The following is a 16,369-nucleotide window of genomic DNA, read 5'->3' as shown; positions in this document are numbered from 1 at the left end:
TAGATTCTGACAGTATATCTTTTGTAGAATTTTGTAGAATTATTTCCGGCAGGGAACCTTAGCGGAAAAGTTTCTATAACTACAAAAAATTGACTTGAAATAGAGATTTGCAGAAATTTTTGTATCTTCGTTGAAATATTAATTTTTTTGTAAAAATATCTACAAAACAGAACCACAAATTACAATGTTCTCAAATCAAGAAATAGTATTTCATGAAAATGTAGAATTTTGTAAAAATTAGTACCAAACTTTACTGGTTTTAAAAATTTGCGAAACAAAATCTTAAAGAATTAAAACATTCGCTTGCTTATAGAATATTACAAAAGTGTTCCAATACTAGCATTTTCGTGTTGAATTTCATAACACTTTTTAAATTTGCGTAGAATTTCGTAGATTCTGGCAGCTATATTTAATTTTTTTTGTAGAATTTTATAGAATTATTTCCAGCAAGGTTATTAATACTTTCGTTGTTCACTAAACTTCAACATCATTATATTCGCTGTAAAAAAGAAATTAAAATGGAACGCAGCAAATTACCACGCGGTAGGAGGATTCGATAATAGACGGGATAGGATTCAGATCATTTTATTTCCAAAGCTTTTATGCACATGTAACGATCAACTGCGTAACAATACTGTTCCTGGTGGCCGTAAAGGAGGCTTGTTTTCTCTCTTTCAATGCGCACCGTCGCGATACTTGGATTCTTCACTTTCACGATCGTAGTCTCTCTCTCCCCCCCCCCCCCCGTCTCTCATTTGTTGCAATAATAAAGTAGTCAAGAATTAAATGGTTATTTGTCGTACATTATGTAGAGAATATACCTATAGTTCGTTACACACGTAGTTTCTTCTTGTAATCAAACGGCGAGCCGCGTGAAAATCGCTCGTACAATAAATCGCCGTAATACTGCTCGAATTGTCTCGAGTAAACCGAGAGTGCGATCGTACACCTCTAGACAAAAAAAGAACGCACGTTATTAACACCCGCGAACATTCTCGACGAAAGAAGCCTAGGGATACGTTGCAGTGACGTTTTATACAAGATTAGTCGGAGTTGCGTCAGCGACAAAAATCACCTGCTCACTCGTTTTCTAGCTTACATTACGGTCGACTATGTTGGCAATATAAGATTACTTCGAAATCGGATATCAGGAACGGTCTCCCTAACGCCTGAGTATCCTCCCCGTCTCTTAAACATTACAATTTTACATTAAGACTTTTGAATAGTGAACGAGACCGCGCGTATTAGTGTTACGGGACACGTGAATCTTCTTACGTAATACGCAAATAGGAAAATTCCCATCCTTAGGAATACATAATGTTTTAAAAGCACACTTCCTCTCTTTTTCCCCCCACATCCGTATACCTAATTTTTTTGTTTCTTCTACGCGCACAACACTTTAGCGATGAACACGAGAAACCTATTCACGCTGTTCTAATCTACAAAAATCGAACCCTGCACTCACATCTCGCGACTTACGCGGATAAATAATTGTCACCGAACAAAAGTCTCATTCTTCGAGATGGATCGTATTTTTCGGAACGCGACCATCTTAATTAATATAATTAATTATATATAATATAACAAATTAATGTAATTTGTGTCGAAGAAAATGGGAGTCTAGAAAAAATTCTGCGCGCGTAAATCGAGAGAATCGTGTGTATGTGTGTGTGTGTGTGTGTGTGTGCGTGTGTGTGAAAAAAATATATTGCTTGCTGAGCCTCGTGAAGTAATACAAAACGGTCGCCTAGAAAATTTATATAAAAGTGTAATACAATAAATACTGAAGTATACTCGTTAACAAGTGGCACGGACTTCTTGACTGCTCGTGAGAGAAATTGATCGTCGATGATGGTCGAGGGGACACGGAAAGATGTTTATTGTACAAGCCTTTTCAATGGGGGTCCGACTAGCGTTGACAGTGTTAATGATTACGGGAAGGAGTTACATGATTTACAAACATGTTAAATACCTGAGAAGAACGTGATCACGAGCGCTGGCGAGTCAAATCGCGCGCTACCCTATTATATCGTCCGTATATCTTTTTTTCTTACAATGACACGACTGCCGCTCTACGTTGTTTAATAATCGAGACGTCGATATCTATATAAAAATCGAAGATCTATGCGAGAAGCTACGACGACGACGACGGCGGGGCAAAAACGTATACGTATAAAAAAAGTAAGAGTTGAAATGGATACATCGAACACTTTCTCTCGCTACGAATTATGCAATATCCAAATTGATATTTCGCATAGTCGCTCAGCATCTCGGGAATATCGCCTAAGTATGTACAGAAATCGTATACGACTGAGGATCGCTCCGCTTATTATGCGCGAGTAACTAGCAAATAGCCGTTCGGGTGATAAATCGATTTTGCAAACATTCCTATCGTGTCGACACAATGGCCGCAGATTTGAGAGACTGTGGCCTTCGGGTCAAACGGCGAGCAGTATACTTGTTGAATACGTTTACAGCAAGAATCTTACTGCTTATTTTATTTTTTATTCATTTAAGGGAATTATATTTACTAAATTAGGCAAGCAGTTGCGGGCGAGCCTAAAAGTAGAGAAGAATTCTTTTCGTGTCGTGAGTTTTTGCAAGACAGTTTCTCGGGTAGTCCAGTAAAACTATTTCTCTCCCTGTGTAGGAGCGAGTGTCGTTTGACTTTCAAGAACGACCGTCGCTATTTTTGCTCTTTTATATTCTCTTCCCAAAAGGAGAAGAGTACAACTGGTTTCGGAATAATTCGTCCTCTGCAAAAGTGTATGGACGCGCTAATGGCGTCTGTTTGCTTTACTTTCTCGGTAATCTTTTCGTCTCGGCCACGTAATCCGCCAACAATGGTATCGTGCAAACTTTCAGAGCATTTCCGTAAGCTAATTAATATTAGAACGTAATATTTCGTCCCGCAAAACGCACTCTTGCTGGTTGACACACGACCTTTAAGATGCTTCAGGATATTACGTTTTCTTGGTCAGTCTACAGGCCTTCCGTCCATTTGCGTAACTTCGACTACGATGAGTAAATGGAGCAATAAAAGTATGCACGGTTCGGTCGGAGGCAACGACCTAGGGTATCCCGAAAATAATGTATGCCAGCGGCAGGCATTTTCGGCCTCGAAAAACTTTTCAGCCAATTATTTACTAAACGACAATTTTATTCGAAATTTTACAGTCATTAATTTCAACCATACTTGATGTAAAAAGGTTGCATTAAATCCGAGAGATCAGATTTGAAAGAAAACGAGGTGCTGCAACTCGTAACACTGAAAAATAAAATGTTGCCACCGAGACACGGCACTCATAAAGCAATTTGTTTACACGACTCGTATATTTATGGGATTAGAATTTTAATAAAGCTTCTTTCAACGACATGTAATAAAAGCGTTTCGACATCGCACGAATTCCACCGATACTTTTAACTCGCGGGCGGGCGATGTTAATAAAATTTACACATCAATAATGGTGAAATTACGAAATCGCATGATACAATTTCAAATATCCGTTAATTATACATGCCGCGTTAATTATCGAATAAGTGTTACAACACACGGATGCTACGACACAATCGGAATATCGTCGTAATATTTACAATGATATGTGATATCAAGCGACAGTATGCACAGTGTATGCAGACTTTGTACGAATCTTCTTCGCGACGTACTCTCTCTAATTCTTACGAAAAGTTTCTCTATTTACTAGCGCATGCGTACGAATAGGAAAGAAAAAAAGAACAACGACAATCAATCGACGAATGGGTGTGAGGTAAATGGACAAATAAAAAAACGATTTACAAATAAATATAAAACATATATTTAAATTAAATGCCACAAAATATCTTGCTTTGTGATAAATCTGAAGTCAGAGTGTCCCTTCTTTTTTTTTTTTAATTCCTCCACGTGAAATTACAGTGCCAACGAAAAATAGACCGACTGCCCGCCGTTCTAAGCGGTAACGTGCACGTTTCCACAAACATGACAGAGCAACACATAATACCGGCACGTCGGAAATTAAGTGAACGTTGTACGCGCTATTTGAGGAAAGGATCCATTTAAAAAAAAACTTCCCTAAAAGCTACCGGCAATCTAATTCGTCGGATGAGTCCTTCTCATCGATTCAGTCTTCAATTTATCAATCTACTGCGTATTAATCCACCGCACCACAGTTTCACGCGGATTCGTTAGAATTAATTAAAATACTAGTCGTTTCGTGCCGCGCGCGCGCGCGCGCTAACGAAGCAAGGGGGGAGTCGAGCCGAAGAAAATTACAAATTGTCGATTCCTCGTCTCTTTCTCTCTCTCTCGTCCGTTCCCGTCCCGACTTTCAGGACTGAACGAAGCTTTCTTAGGTATACAACGAAGCGGTTACGGTCACCCGAATGCGTTTCGTCTCTATAAAAAATAAGCAAGTTAAAAGAAATTCATAGAAGTCCACCTCGGGTTCGGGATTAGATTAGAATTTTCTTCCATTCGTCTCTAATGCCCGTAACACGCGTACGTAGAAAATACTTGTATGTAAAAGAAAAAAAATAGATTCAATACTTTTTTTTTCAATTGTTCCAAAATAATCCCCGATATTAAATTGAACATTTTCTATGAATCCCTTTCAATCCTTCTTCCTTACGTCGTTAGCTCAGAGAGTACCGATCGACATCTTCTACGGTTTACCGATGATTACAAAAGCGTAGGATTACAAAGGCGTATTTCGGAAACGAATATGCTTTCTAAACGTGACACGTCTTACAGTTAACGAAACAATTATTGCTGCTAAATTGATTGTAAACGGGTACATTATTGCTCTACGGGAGCTTGGGAGCAATAACGCGGAAAGTCCGTGGCTCCTCCAGCCATTGAGCCCACCGTTAGCCAAGGAGCAAGTTCTTTGACGATCGCTGGCCTATCGGAGTCGCATCGTTTCTCGATACCGCTCGCAATCCGTTGATACGATCGTTACGCGCCGCGCAGTGAACACTAACTGTGGTACATACAGGTGGCTTTCGGAAAGAAAACAGGGAACCGTATCGTTTCGCGTATGGACGTAGTAGCGTTTCGCGACATTTCGTTGACTCGTGTTACTTCGCATATTACTAGCTGGGCTAACCGTAGCTGCCTGTTCCTCGTCTCGCCTCGACATCGACCGATTAAGCTCAGAATTAAGGAATCGCATTCGGCGCTAAACGTCGCCTGCGCAATTTTCATCGTTGCGCACGATTCTCGCGTCAAGTAAACGACGCTGAAGATCAGGAAGGACAACACAAATCTAATATTAAATGCAGCATTATACGCGGCCAAGTTACGTAAGGTGCGACACCCGTGAAGCAATTAGAGTTTCAACGCTCGCGAATTCCAGCGGACTCCTCCCCTCCCCCCTTTGCAATATTCACGCAGATGCGTATACACCATATGTAATACGTCCTTATGCAGCTATGCGGCTAATTGATATCCGTAGGTAATTATCTGCTTACACGATTTATGTACAAGTTATCACGATTTCAGGTAGCCGAGAGGATCAGTGACGATGATGCGAAGCATCGCTTTATACTGCGCGGTAACGATATTCAGCGCCTGTTTACATTCGACATAGCGTAACACGCACACGCACACACTCACACGCATACTCTTTCATATTCCTCTTGCCGTTCCTCCAAATAATTATCATAAATTGGCCTAATTTTTATTATCTTTCAATTTTCTCTTTCACTACGTTCGCCAACAAAGAAATTCATTTTATTAACGCGAGCAACAACTAAGCGGAGCAACGCAGATTGCCTCCGCGGTAATATTTTCCTTTTCTTCCGAAGGCAAAATCGACGGGAGGCGGCACGAAGGGCGCCCGCCACCGGGAAAAAGAATTCGAACGCTACGTCCTCGCCGCCGAACACATAGAGACACAATCTACAATTATCCTACTAATCATTAATAGTTAAATATCACAATCTATGATAAGAAATCCGCGTATATGCGTCTTGCCGCATCGCTAGTTACCCGCGCGCTCTTCACCCGTCCGGAAAGTTGCAGTGCGCAGAGATGCAAATCAACGAGTACGTACAAAAATAAATAATCGTCTTGGGTGAATACAGGCGGGATCGTGTGGCTCACTAATCTGTCTGTTTGGGTCCGCTTGCAAACCTACGTGGTACGCCTACGATTTATTCGGAGCGATCGATCAATCGTTCTATAAACGAAGCGCTAAAAATAAAGCGCAGGCCTGAGTCGTAGAAAAGAAATTTTCTCGAGAAACCGTTATCTATATAATATATATATATATATTAATTCGTTTGTCATACGTTGAATGCGCGTCATAATCCAATAATTATATAATAATTAAACAGTAATATACAGCTACACTATAGTATTTTGTCGTACATATATATATATATGTGTGTGTATATATAAAAAATTTTGTTCATTTGATATCCTACAAGGACAAGGAAGAATAAGGACCTAGCACTTTATCAGCGCTTTAATCAGTGCAATAATCGATCGTGCCACACAGTCGTTCGCGTAGATTTACGTGGACTTTTACTGGTAAGCGGAGACGAATAGAAATTCGCTGTGTTATTGAAAGGGCGAATAGATGAAGCAAATTATTATGTCTTTACGAGAGTGCTCTCTCGCTTCAAGGTAAAATGATCGTTTCCGAACGTTTATCGTGCATGCCAATCCAGGAGCGACATAGAGAAGGCCGAATTTTACAGTTTCATCCACTGGCCGCTTCAATTTGTATATCGAAACGCAAGTCACTCGAAAGAGATTATATTCGATTTGTCCCTGTTATATGTACATTTTGCAAACTGGTCTTGTTTCGCCGCGAAATTCCATGTGATGTAGAATGAAAAATCAAGTTGAGATATAAATCACTCGGAGCTACACAATTTCCATTGTATCCTTATGGCAAAAACGGTAGAAAGAAAGAAAGAAAGAAGCGGATATAGCGTATTAAATAATGGCGCCTCGTATTCTCGGAGTATACGTTTATGCAAATGGGACAAGAGATCGTGATCGATAAAAAATATATATATGTATATACAATAATGTACAATCGAGATTGCGCATCTGCGTGTACAATCTGCTCATATCATGGAGAAATAAGTCCAAGTTTTCCCTTCTACGCAAAGACTATGTGTTTAAAGGACACTAAACGCCTTCCTATGTACAATACGGGACAGATTTAATAATCTGCGGTCTATTTACAAAATTTATGCACAATTCAATAAAAAAATGCATGATATTGTATATACTGTGAAAACGCATACTTGTAACTTTTCCGCTCATATTTTGTTGTTTTTTTTTTCATTCAATTAAAGCTTCTAGAACTTGGCAATAATTTGTAGGGGAGCACAATACGTGCAAATTAAATGTTTTAATGTAAAGGTCCTAAAGAATATTTCGTAAATCATGATATTTTTCGTGTAAAAGCAAAAAAAAAAAACAAAAACATCTGGAATCCTTAAAAAGTTCGGCGTAATAAGTTTTTCAGATTAAAATTCGCTATATGATTTTAACAAGTTTCAGTTTCGACTATAATTATAATCACAAACAAATTCGGACGTATTGAGCATACATCGTTATGCTTTTAGTAGAAAGATCTAGCGAAAGATTTTACAATTAAATCGCGCAACGGGCCGTTCGAGTTGCAACCGAAATATTCCTGATACAAAACGCTCTTACCTTGACAAGCACTTCGAAATCATCTAACAAAGAATTCGTCTCCGTAATCACTGCGAGAGAGTCGTGATACACGTTGCTGTTAAGAAAACAGGACTGAAGGAATGTTCTGCGGCGTCGCGAGCTGTGTAATAAGTCACTCAATGGTACACCGTGACGTTTCCGTGCAGAAATTTCATGGTGTCGCCAACGTTGTTATACATTCATTCATTCACTGTCATCAAGACGCGCTCCCGATCGTTCTCGTGTCCGTTTATCTGGATCTCTCTGTGTCTACTTTACGTAATAAATTCAGCGAACAAACGGAAATGGGACGTTCAATCCGTTTCTTCCTGCGGAGTCGCACGAGTTCAGGTACACGTTCAGATACGCGACCATCGTGGGCCATCGATCGAGAACCCTTTCCTCGATGCTCGACGACGATCGGCGTACACGTGATCCGAGAGCTTGGTGCCGCGCGATATCAGCGAGAGATCACATCGCGTATCGAAGGCTCGACCAGGTCTCGATCTGCGATACGTCGCGATTGATCTCGTTGCGCAAAAGTAATCACATCGTGATGACGGCGGAAACAAAAGTCTTCCCCCCTCGACGGGCTGTAGACGCAACATCGACTGTGACGGCGATGACTAGGATGATGACGTGGGCGACGGTGAAGAAAAAGGGGGTCTCGTGAAGATAAGGAGGTAGACAAACGACGCCCGCGGCACACGGTCCTCAGCCCGGAGTGGGTGGGGTCTTGTGTCAGTGAATATTGAAGTTGTACTGTTTGCGGCTGGACGAGATGCGGAGCCAGCGGCTGACCGCCAGCGGCTCCGGATGACAATTCGACCAGGAGATGTCGCCGAAGTGAGGATACGGCGACGACGTGGTCGTAGCCTCGACCTGGATCGACGCGGACGTCGGGAAGTCCTGCGACGATTGACACGAGAGTTGCTCATGCTGCAACTTGTGCCTCTTCTGCTGCCGCAACGCCGAGCTCGCGTGGTTCAGCCTCTTGCCGTTGATCTGACTGGCATGCTGCTGCTCCAGCTGCTCCATCGGCTCGAACAGGTTCAGACTCGGCATGGAAGCCTGCATCTGCTGGTAGCTCCTGACCGAGATAGGTGACTGCGACGAATGGCTATTTGGCCGCGATTGTATCTGCATAACTAGCTGGGACTTGGTATCTTTGGTGGTGTAAACGGGCGAGTACATGGACATGGTTTCCGCGTCGATTTCCATCGGAGTCTCGCCCTCGAGAACCGTGGCCACCACCGTAGGTGGTTGCACGCAAGTGGCTGGCAGTGGTGCCGATATGACTGGCATTGTGGGTGTCGTGGTGGTGCTTGGTATCAAAGTAGCCACACCTGGCGACTCCTCGCTCTTGGCACCCGGTAAAGGGGACAGTGACGGCAACATGACGGATATCGGTGCCATCATCGAATTCGACTGCTGTTGCGACGAGCCGCTGCTGCTGTTGCTGCTGCTGCTGCCAGCGACCGTAGAATTGGCCACCAGCGTCGACTCCAGATTCCGCAACTCCTCCGAATTGACAAAGTCCTCCTCGAGTTTGGTCTACAAAAAGAGAAGCGTTGGCAACGTGTAGAGTAAGAATAGCACCCGCGTGAAGAGGTGGCGTTTAAGTGCCTAAAAGAAACCATGCCTTACAGGTTTAGTGGAGCCATGCGGGGCCAGACACCGATAAAGCAAATCAACAGCCTGCAATAACAAAAACAGAAAACAAGTATCAACCCGACACTCTCTGCATCTGTCTTTACGCGCGCTAGCCTGTGGTTGTATCTCGAATGGGACGATCGATCCATGTTCGTCAGCGGAATCGTATACTTGTACATTTCTTTTGTTTTCTTTTTCGTTTCTACTCCGATTGCAAATTACTTTTCACATATTTTTCACAAAGAAATCTACCAATATTGGCGACGACATTTATCTCTTTTATCAGACAATCCAAGTATTGTGCATGCGATAAATTAAAGACATTAAATATTTCGACATTTTGTATCTATACGTCTTTAAAGCAGTTTGGTCCTTATTAACTATTAAAAGTTAGTTTTCCAACCGAAACATTTGTGGCACGAAATATACGCATTCAGGTGAACTTTGTTCTTAATGGAGTTTGTTTTTAACTGAAAATGATCCACAATGACACAACTAAATATGAGAAACACAGTACCAAAATCATACAACGTAAAGAATACGGTGAACATATTGATAGGAAATATCTCGGATTTGATTTTCACGAAAAGTGTGTAGAAAATTGCGAAATCCTTCTGGTACACTCGACCCTGGACACATTCCAATTTCCAATTTCTTGGAAACCGCTAGAATCTCTACAATTCTGAAAACAGCTCGTTCGAGCTTGCCTCGATTAAGCGAAGCGACTTAATATTTCCAGAAGGAGATATTTCTGCAGCACCTTCTTCGAGCCAGCTTTTCAAATGTCTAACACTATGAGACAGTATGCAGAAATGAAAGTTCTTTTCAAAGCACTGTAAAAAAAAACAATAAGAAAGAGAGACAACGTCATGCATAATATTTCAAACTTGTCGAAACGTAAACACAAAATTTTGACAGAGAGTAAGAAAGCCACATCCTTTATTCCCCCAAATTTTTCTCAAATGCACCGAAAATAACAATAATAATACATATAGGTACACAAAGGAACTCGTTACAACTTAATCTCAGCTACACACAATCAAACTGAAACTTTCATTTCGTCATTGCACGAGCAATCTTCTTGGCATAGATTGCTCGCGCAAAAGAGCCTAATTGTAATGGTAACAATAGCATGGCAAATGAAGAAGATTCACACCGAGGACAGTAAGAACATAGGAGATCAGGGGAGGAAGGGAGAGAAAGTGTGTGTACATGTGTGTGTGAGGGGGAGAGAGAAAATTTTAGATACAAAATTGAGAATACAAGAGGAAAGAAGTCGGTCGCTTACCTTTGGCAGTGGATACGTGTCCGGTAGTGATAATACGGGCGGTGAGCTCGGCGTTTCAGAGTCGGCGATGGATACTGAAGTGTTGGGGACAAGAGGATTGTTCAGGTTGGATACAACGGCGGCGGCGGCGGCGGCGGCGGCGGCCGAGGACACGGTGACGGTGCCTGAGACCGTTACCTTTGTCGCCTGCCGGCTACCGCCGCTATTCGGTTGCTCCTTCGCGGCGCGATGTTCCGCGAGGAGCTTATCGAAGGTCTTGCTGCGACCGACGACCGTTCGGCGTAGCGAGACAGTGTGCGCTTTGCATGTGAGCGACCTCGTGCAGGGCTTGCCGGTCTCCTCGTTCCATACGCCGCAGTGCCGGTCAGGGTCGTATTCGCGGTCTTTGAGCAACGAACGGTCCGTCTTGAGCCTCTTCCGGCGAGGCTGGCTGCTGTTGCTGCCGCCACTGCTACTGCTGGGAACGGGGCTCTTGTTCGGGCTGCCTGCGCTGTTCGTCGACGCGCTGACAATGTTCGAGGGACCGGCGACGTTAGGCGAGGTAGTTTGCACCGTGATCGACTCGAGAGGCGATCGGGGTGACGAGGAGATCGGCAGCGAGCCACCTGCGGACAAGCTCGTCTGATCCGCAGTACGCTTAACGGTCGTGTGGTTCAGCTTTGCGCCGCCGACAATGGGAATCGCAGAAGTAACCGAAGGAGCCGGTGGTTGGGTGCTCCTTTTCAGCTTGGAGACCTTACAGAAGGGAGTTTTTACGGACGGTTTTGCAATTGGAGTCGCGGGAGGCGGGAAATTTGCCATGCCGGAAGGATGGCGACACTCTGTGGCAGAATAGAAGATGTCTTTACAACATGTACGCAATCCCTGCGATATAATAAGTTATCAATAGGTCGCAAATATTTTTCTACAATTTCAGTGAATCTTACAACTGCAGATGGAATTGTCGTGTATATACACCGTGGCAAAATTACTTTCTCATTGAAATTCAAGAACCTTAATATCCAAATTAAAAAGATACACAAATTGACGCGTCGTCCACTTTGGGAACACGCGAAAATTGTGCGCTGCGAGTCGCACGTTGCTCCAAGTCCTCGAGACACGACTTGTGGTTGAAGTTAAACCAACGATTGAGACGGGAAACTTACAGTCAACCCAACTGGCCAGTTCGAGCCCAGCCACCACAGTGCTCACAAGTACACGTATATTTTAGAACTAGACTCTGTCTTATTTGACGACGATGACTGACTCAGTATCGTTGTGTAATAAACTAATTAAATAACTGGCCAGTCGGGTTGGCTATAAGTTTCCCGTCTCAATCTTTAATCATTACTGGTGACAATAAGCAGACTCTCCTTTCGTCGATTAAACCAATGGAGGCCGAGAATCGAGCATTGGCATTGCGTTTAAATGATAATTAAGATTCTCGGCCGTTTCCTACCATTACAGTACGTCGCTACGCTAACGTAATGATCAATCAAGTGTGAATATATACCCATGTGTTGAACGAAAGCTTGTGGTTTCACTATGGCATCGCATATTTCGCAAACTACTCCGTAGAAATCATCCCTCTCGGGGCAAAAGCCATATAAATCAATATCTGAAAAAAAACATTGCGTCAAATTAATGCCATCGCAAGGGTCTGAGAGGGGAGGAAATCGTCTGCACAACTGCGCGCGCTATTATTCAAGTGTATCGTGGCAACTGGCGATTGCACGCGTGTATTACCTTCTGAGGAAAGACGTGTGACTGAGCTTGACGGCTGGACTTCTGTTTCTTCATCGCCTGAAACACATAACACGTTCATAACAGCATCGAATGTCGACCACAGACACTTGTCGCGGGCAAGGATTTTTTTTTTACTTTTAAACACCGCGTCGAGCATTTCGATCGCGTCCACGCGTGTTGCGTTTGTTGATAAAAATTGGGGTCGCGCGTACACGAAGGATCCGAGACGTTCAAAGTATATCATTTACATCGAAAGCTCCGTCGCGCGCGTCTTTTACCAAGGGACTGTTCCGCAAAAAATTTTCTCGCGGGAAAAAAGAAAGTAATTAACCGTTTAAATATAAAATACGAAATAAAGAACACAGAACTTTATGGGTAAGTCAGCTTTATTCCTTTTTCATTTACATCTAAGTATACATGCAGTAACAGCTGTTTCACAAGAATTCGCGGAATTCTCGCTCTCTCTCTCTCTCTCTCTCTCTCTGTTTCTTTCGGTAACAACGTCCCGCCGCGGAGACACCGCGAGTCGAGGTCCGTGTCTGCCGATCGTCCCGTTCTCGACGATCGACAGCGTACGCTCGCTCGCTCGAGAATTACATAATTGTCGGTTCCTGAAAAATCATCCGCGAAGACCCGGCGTGCCGCCGATAGATCGTACACAACAACCCCTTCGACATTGCCGCGCCCCCCCCCCCTCCCCCGCGAACGCACGCGCGAGCGAGCGAGCGAGCGCGCGCGCGCGCGCACGCGCGTGCATGTGTCGCGCTACCGTCAGCCGGACAAAGGAGCGTCGAGGTTGAGGTTAGGGTACGCGCGCCCCCGACGCCCGTCGCCGACGCGCGGGGCCTGGGCCGCCGGGCGTGCGGGCGCGGCGTCGCGGTGGCACAGATTGGGCGCACTTACTCAGCGGCTTGTCCCGTCCGATTCTTTCGATCCAGCTGGACCAGGGCTGGCCGTGAAAGAATGTTGGGCTGTCACTTCCCGACATTGCCAATGGCGCTCGCGTGCCGAGTGAAACACGGCGCGGTCCACGCGTGTATGGAGCGTGGCGAGATTGTTTTTCGGGGGGCCGGGCCGCGTGGTGGACTTGTGTGTCAGGTGCGGCGCGGCGGTATACTCCGCGCTATATCTACTCTCCCTCGCTCTCTCCCTCGCCCCCGTCGCGTGTGTGCGTCGCGCCGCGGCCAGACGCATTTGCCTCCTTCTCCACCTCGGCGCCCTGATCCACAGTTTGTGTGTGCCGCCCCTCCCCCCCGCCCCGCCCCGCCCGCGCCCCCTGCCAGCCGATTCCACTAAGTACGCGTAGCACGCGCGACGAGGCACCTCCCGGAGACGTCGGTTTCGACTAACATATCGCGCCCGGCGCCGTTTCGCGACGCGTCGTCGCGCGACCAAGATGCCTGGCTCCCGTCGTCTCCTCGCGTTTCCGCGTGGCTTCTCGAGACCCACCGAGCACGCACGCACGCGCACGCACACACACATACACACACACACACGCACCCGCGGCGTACCGCACGCGCGCACGCCGAGCACTGGCGGCACCGCGGTTCGGCATTGGCCGACGTAGGCCTGACGTCACGGGCCGTCGGAGCACGGCCAACGTGCGCAGAGCCGGCCAGCCAATCGCGGCGGCGGGAGTCGCGTACGACGCTGCGCGTAGATCATTGGCGTGCCGACCGTCCGGAGCGGCAGGTGGATCGTGTCGCGCGCGCCGCGCGGTACTCCGGTGTCATTCACGTACACATGACTTCATTGATAAATTTCTATTCAATGCAAACCGTGCGATACCGCTCGCCCCCGCCCCCCCCCGACTCGCCCCCCTTCTCCGTAAAATGATTGATCGTAATATCGTAAATGACATGTGTTCATTTGGAATTTGTTCAAACAAGATACTGAACATTCTGCAAGTCGATCTCTTCCCAGATAGCACACACAGTTCTAATAATATTCTTCTGGAGTGCAAATATTCTTAATTTCAGATTATTCTATAAATATACATAGATTATTACAGTTAGAAATCATATATTCATAAGAAAGAAGAACGTTTTTAGAATATTCGTCGAGGACGTCTTTCAGAGTAATTTTTTAATATTTATCGAGCTTACACATTGTTTATTGTGTAACACACTATAATGTGTAATACACGTAATATCGTAAATGGTATTAAACAAGATACTGAATATTCTACAAGTCGATCTCTTCTCAGATAGCACACATAGTTCTAATAATATTCTTCTGGAGTGCAAATATTCCCAATTTCAGAATATCCCAATCGAATATTCTGTAAATGTATAATAGATTATTACAGTTAGAAATATTCATAATAAAGAAGAACGTTTTTAGAATATTCGTCGAGGACGTCTTTCAGAGTAATTTTTTAATATTTATCGAGCTTACACATTGTTTATTGTGTAACACACTATAATGTGTAATAACGTAAATGGTATTAAACAAGATACTGAATATTCTACAAGTCGATCTCTTCCCAGATAGCACACATAGTTCTAATAATATTCTTCTGGAGTGCAAATATTCTTAATTTCAGAATATCCCAATCGAATATTCTGTAAATATATAATAGATTATTACAGTTAGAAATCATATATTCATAATAAAGAAGAATGTTTTTAGAATATTCGTCGAGGATCTTTCAGAGTAATGTTTGTAATATTTATCGAGCTTACACATTGTTTATTGTGTAACACACTATAATGTGTAATACACGTAATATCGTAAATGGTATTAAACAAGATATTGAATATTCTACAAGTCGATCTCTTCCCAGATAGCACACATAGTTCTAATAATATTCTTCTGGAGTGCAAATATTCTTAATTTCAGATTATTCTATATAAATATATATAGATTATTACAGTTAGAAATCATATATTCATAATAAAGAAGAACGTTTTTAGAATATTCGTCGAGGATCTTTCAGAGTAATTTTTGTAATATTTATCGAGCTTACGTATTGTTTATTGTGTAACACACTATAATGTGTAATACACGTAATATCGTAAATGGTATATGTTGATTTTGAATATGCTTAAACAAGATACTGAACATTCTACAAGTCGATCTCTTCCCAGATAGCACACACAGTTCTAATAATATTCTTCTGGAGCGCGCATATTCCTAATTTCAGATTATTCTATAAATATATACAGATTATTACAATTAGAAGTCTATTCTGTAGAAGTTTATTCTGTAATTCGAGTTATACATATAACAACATCGTTACTGCCTTTTCGTATAAAAATTGACTAATTCTATTGTAAAAGCGAATTCGTACAATCGTGTGACATTTGTTTCGGTCGCATTCGAGTCCTCTATCCGCGAGAAACCGGATCGATATAATAATCCTGATTGACGACTCTTCGAGAGGTGAAGTCACGATTTCTCCAAAGAGACGATTTTGACTAGGAATAACCGCTGTCGTCAACGGCCATAAATATCGACGATCGCGTCCTCGTCTTGCTGCTAGAAGCAAATGCTTAAATTTACAGTCTTGTCGGTTGTCCGATTTAGAATTCATCCTGTGTCTTAACCCGCGAAGAACGATCTCGTATTCGGCTGCGTCTGGGCTGGCTGAGCGGTGTTATTTGCGTCGCCGCGATGGGCCTGGATCGCCTGCCAGTTGATGTACCAGAAGGGTTGCTTGTCCCTCGGCCAGGTCTTGATCCTGTTCACCAGGTCAACGTCGCCGTGAGCGTCAACTGGCAGATCAGCTGGGTTTATGGTCGTGCTCATGACTGGCGTGAAGCTACCGTCTCCACCGTCGATTCGGTTCCCCAGCAGCGTGTTACTGGTGCCGAGTATCGGAGTTCCCGGAGTCCCTTGGTAAGTTGGAATTCCTGGAGTCCCTTGGTAAGTCGGAATTCCCTGAGGCCCTTGGTAAGTTGGAATTCCTTGAGCCCCTTGGTAAGTCGGGAATCCTTGGTATATTGGAATTCCTTGTGTCCCTTGGCGCACTGGAATTTCTAGAGTTCCCTGACCCACTGGAATCCCTTGAGCCCCTTGGCCTACTGGGA

General features: G+C 43.9%; 2 protein-coding genes and 1 long non-coding RNA gene across 5 annotated transcripts in view; 1 reads left to right on the top strand and 2 right to left on the bottom strand.

Annotated features, from left to right (window-relative positions):
* Positions 1-569: 569 nt before the first annotated feature.
* Positions 570-13,514, bottom strand: LOC105558026 (ataxin-7-like protein 1). Of its 2 annotated transcripts, XM_012005512.1 has the most exons (6): positions 13,242-13,514; positions 12,339-12,395; positions 12,106-12,210; positions 10,614-11,434; positions 9,320-9,370; positions 570-9,226 (listed from the first exon to the last, which is right to left on the bottom strand). In XM_012005512.1, exons 1-6 carry the CDS (start codon positions 13,324-13,326, stop codon positions 8,414-8,416), a joined length of 1,932 nt encoding a protein of 643 aa, XP_011860902.1. In that variant the 5' UTR covers positions 13,327-13,514; the 3' UTR covers positions 570-8,413. The 2 variants fall into 2 exon arrangements, with proteins under 2 accessions (XP_011860902.1, XP_011860903.1); XM_012005513.1 differs by lacking the exons at positions 9,320-9,370; positions 13,242-13,514 and having other exon boundaries at positions 12,339-12,519.
* On the top strand, positions 9,142-9,767 carry LOC105558025. 2 transcript variants are annotated; one of them, XR_001008642.1, is made up of 2 exons: positions 9,142-9,258; positions 9,322-9,767. It is a non-coding gene; the product is annotated as an uncharacterized LOC105558025 (long non-coding RNA). The 2 variants fall into 2 exon arrangements; XR_001008643.1 differs by having other exon boundaries at positions 9,306-9,767.
* A 1,497-nt stretch (positions 13,515-15,011) lies between the features above and the next one.
* LOC105558024 (collagen alpha-1(IV) chain-like) overlaps positions 15,012-16,369 on the bottom strand; it is a 2,250-nt gene continuing 892 nt past the window's right edge. Inside the window, exon 3 of the mRNA XM_012005510.1 lies at positions 15,012-16,369. This exon is cut by the window's right edge and continues 1 nt beyond it. Within this exon, the coding sequence (XP_011860900.1) occupies positions 15,882-16,369 (488 nt within the window). The 3' untranslated portion in view covers positions 15,012-15,881.

Source organism: Vollenhovia emeryi, unplaced genomic scaffold (assembly GCF_000949405.1).
Source record: "Vollenhovia emeryi isolate VEMERY1.0 unplaced genomic scaffold, V.emery_V1.0 DF939390.1, whole genome shotgun sequence".
In the NCBI taxonomy this organism is placed as follows: domain Eukaryota; kingdom Metazoa; phylum Arthropoda; class Insecta; order Hymenoptera; family Formicidae; genus Vollenhovia; species Vollenhovia emeryi.
Note: the sequence above shows the minus strand (reverse complement) of the source record. Positions and strands in the feature narration are given on the sequence as shown.

Bases quoted from the DNA above. Each gene is read 5' to 3' on its own strand.
- LOC105558026 (XM_012005512.1), bottom strand. From the start codon at position 13,326: ATGTCGGGAAGTGACAGCCCAACATTCTTTCACGGCCAGCCCTGGTCC. The intron at 9,371-10,613 runs GTAAGCGACCGA...TTGTTATTGCAG, and splicing joins ACACGTATCCACTGCCAAAG to GCTGTTGATTTGCTTTATCG. The intron at 9,227-9,319 runs GTAAGGCATGGT...CTCTTTTTGTAG, and splicing joins CGCATGGCTCCACTAAACCT to ACCAAACTCGAGGAGGACTT.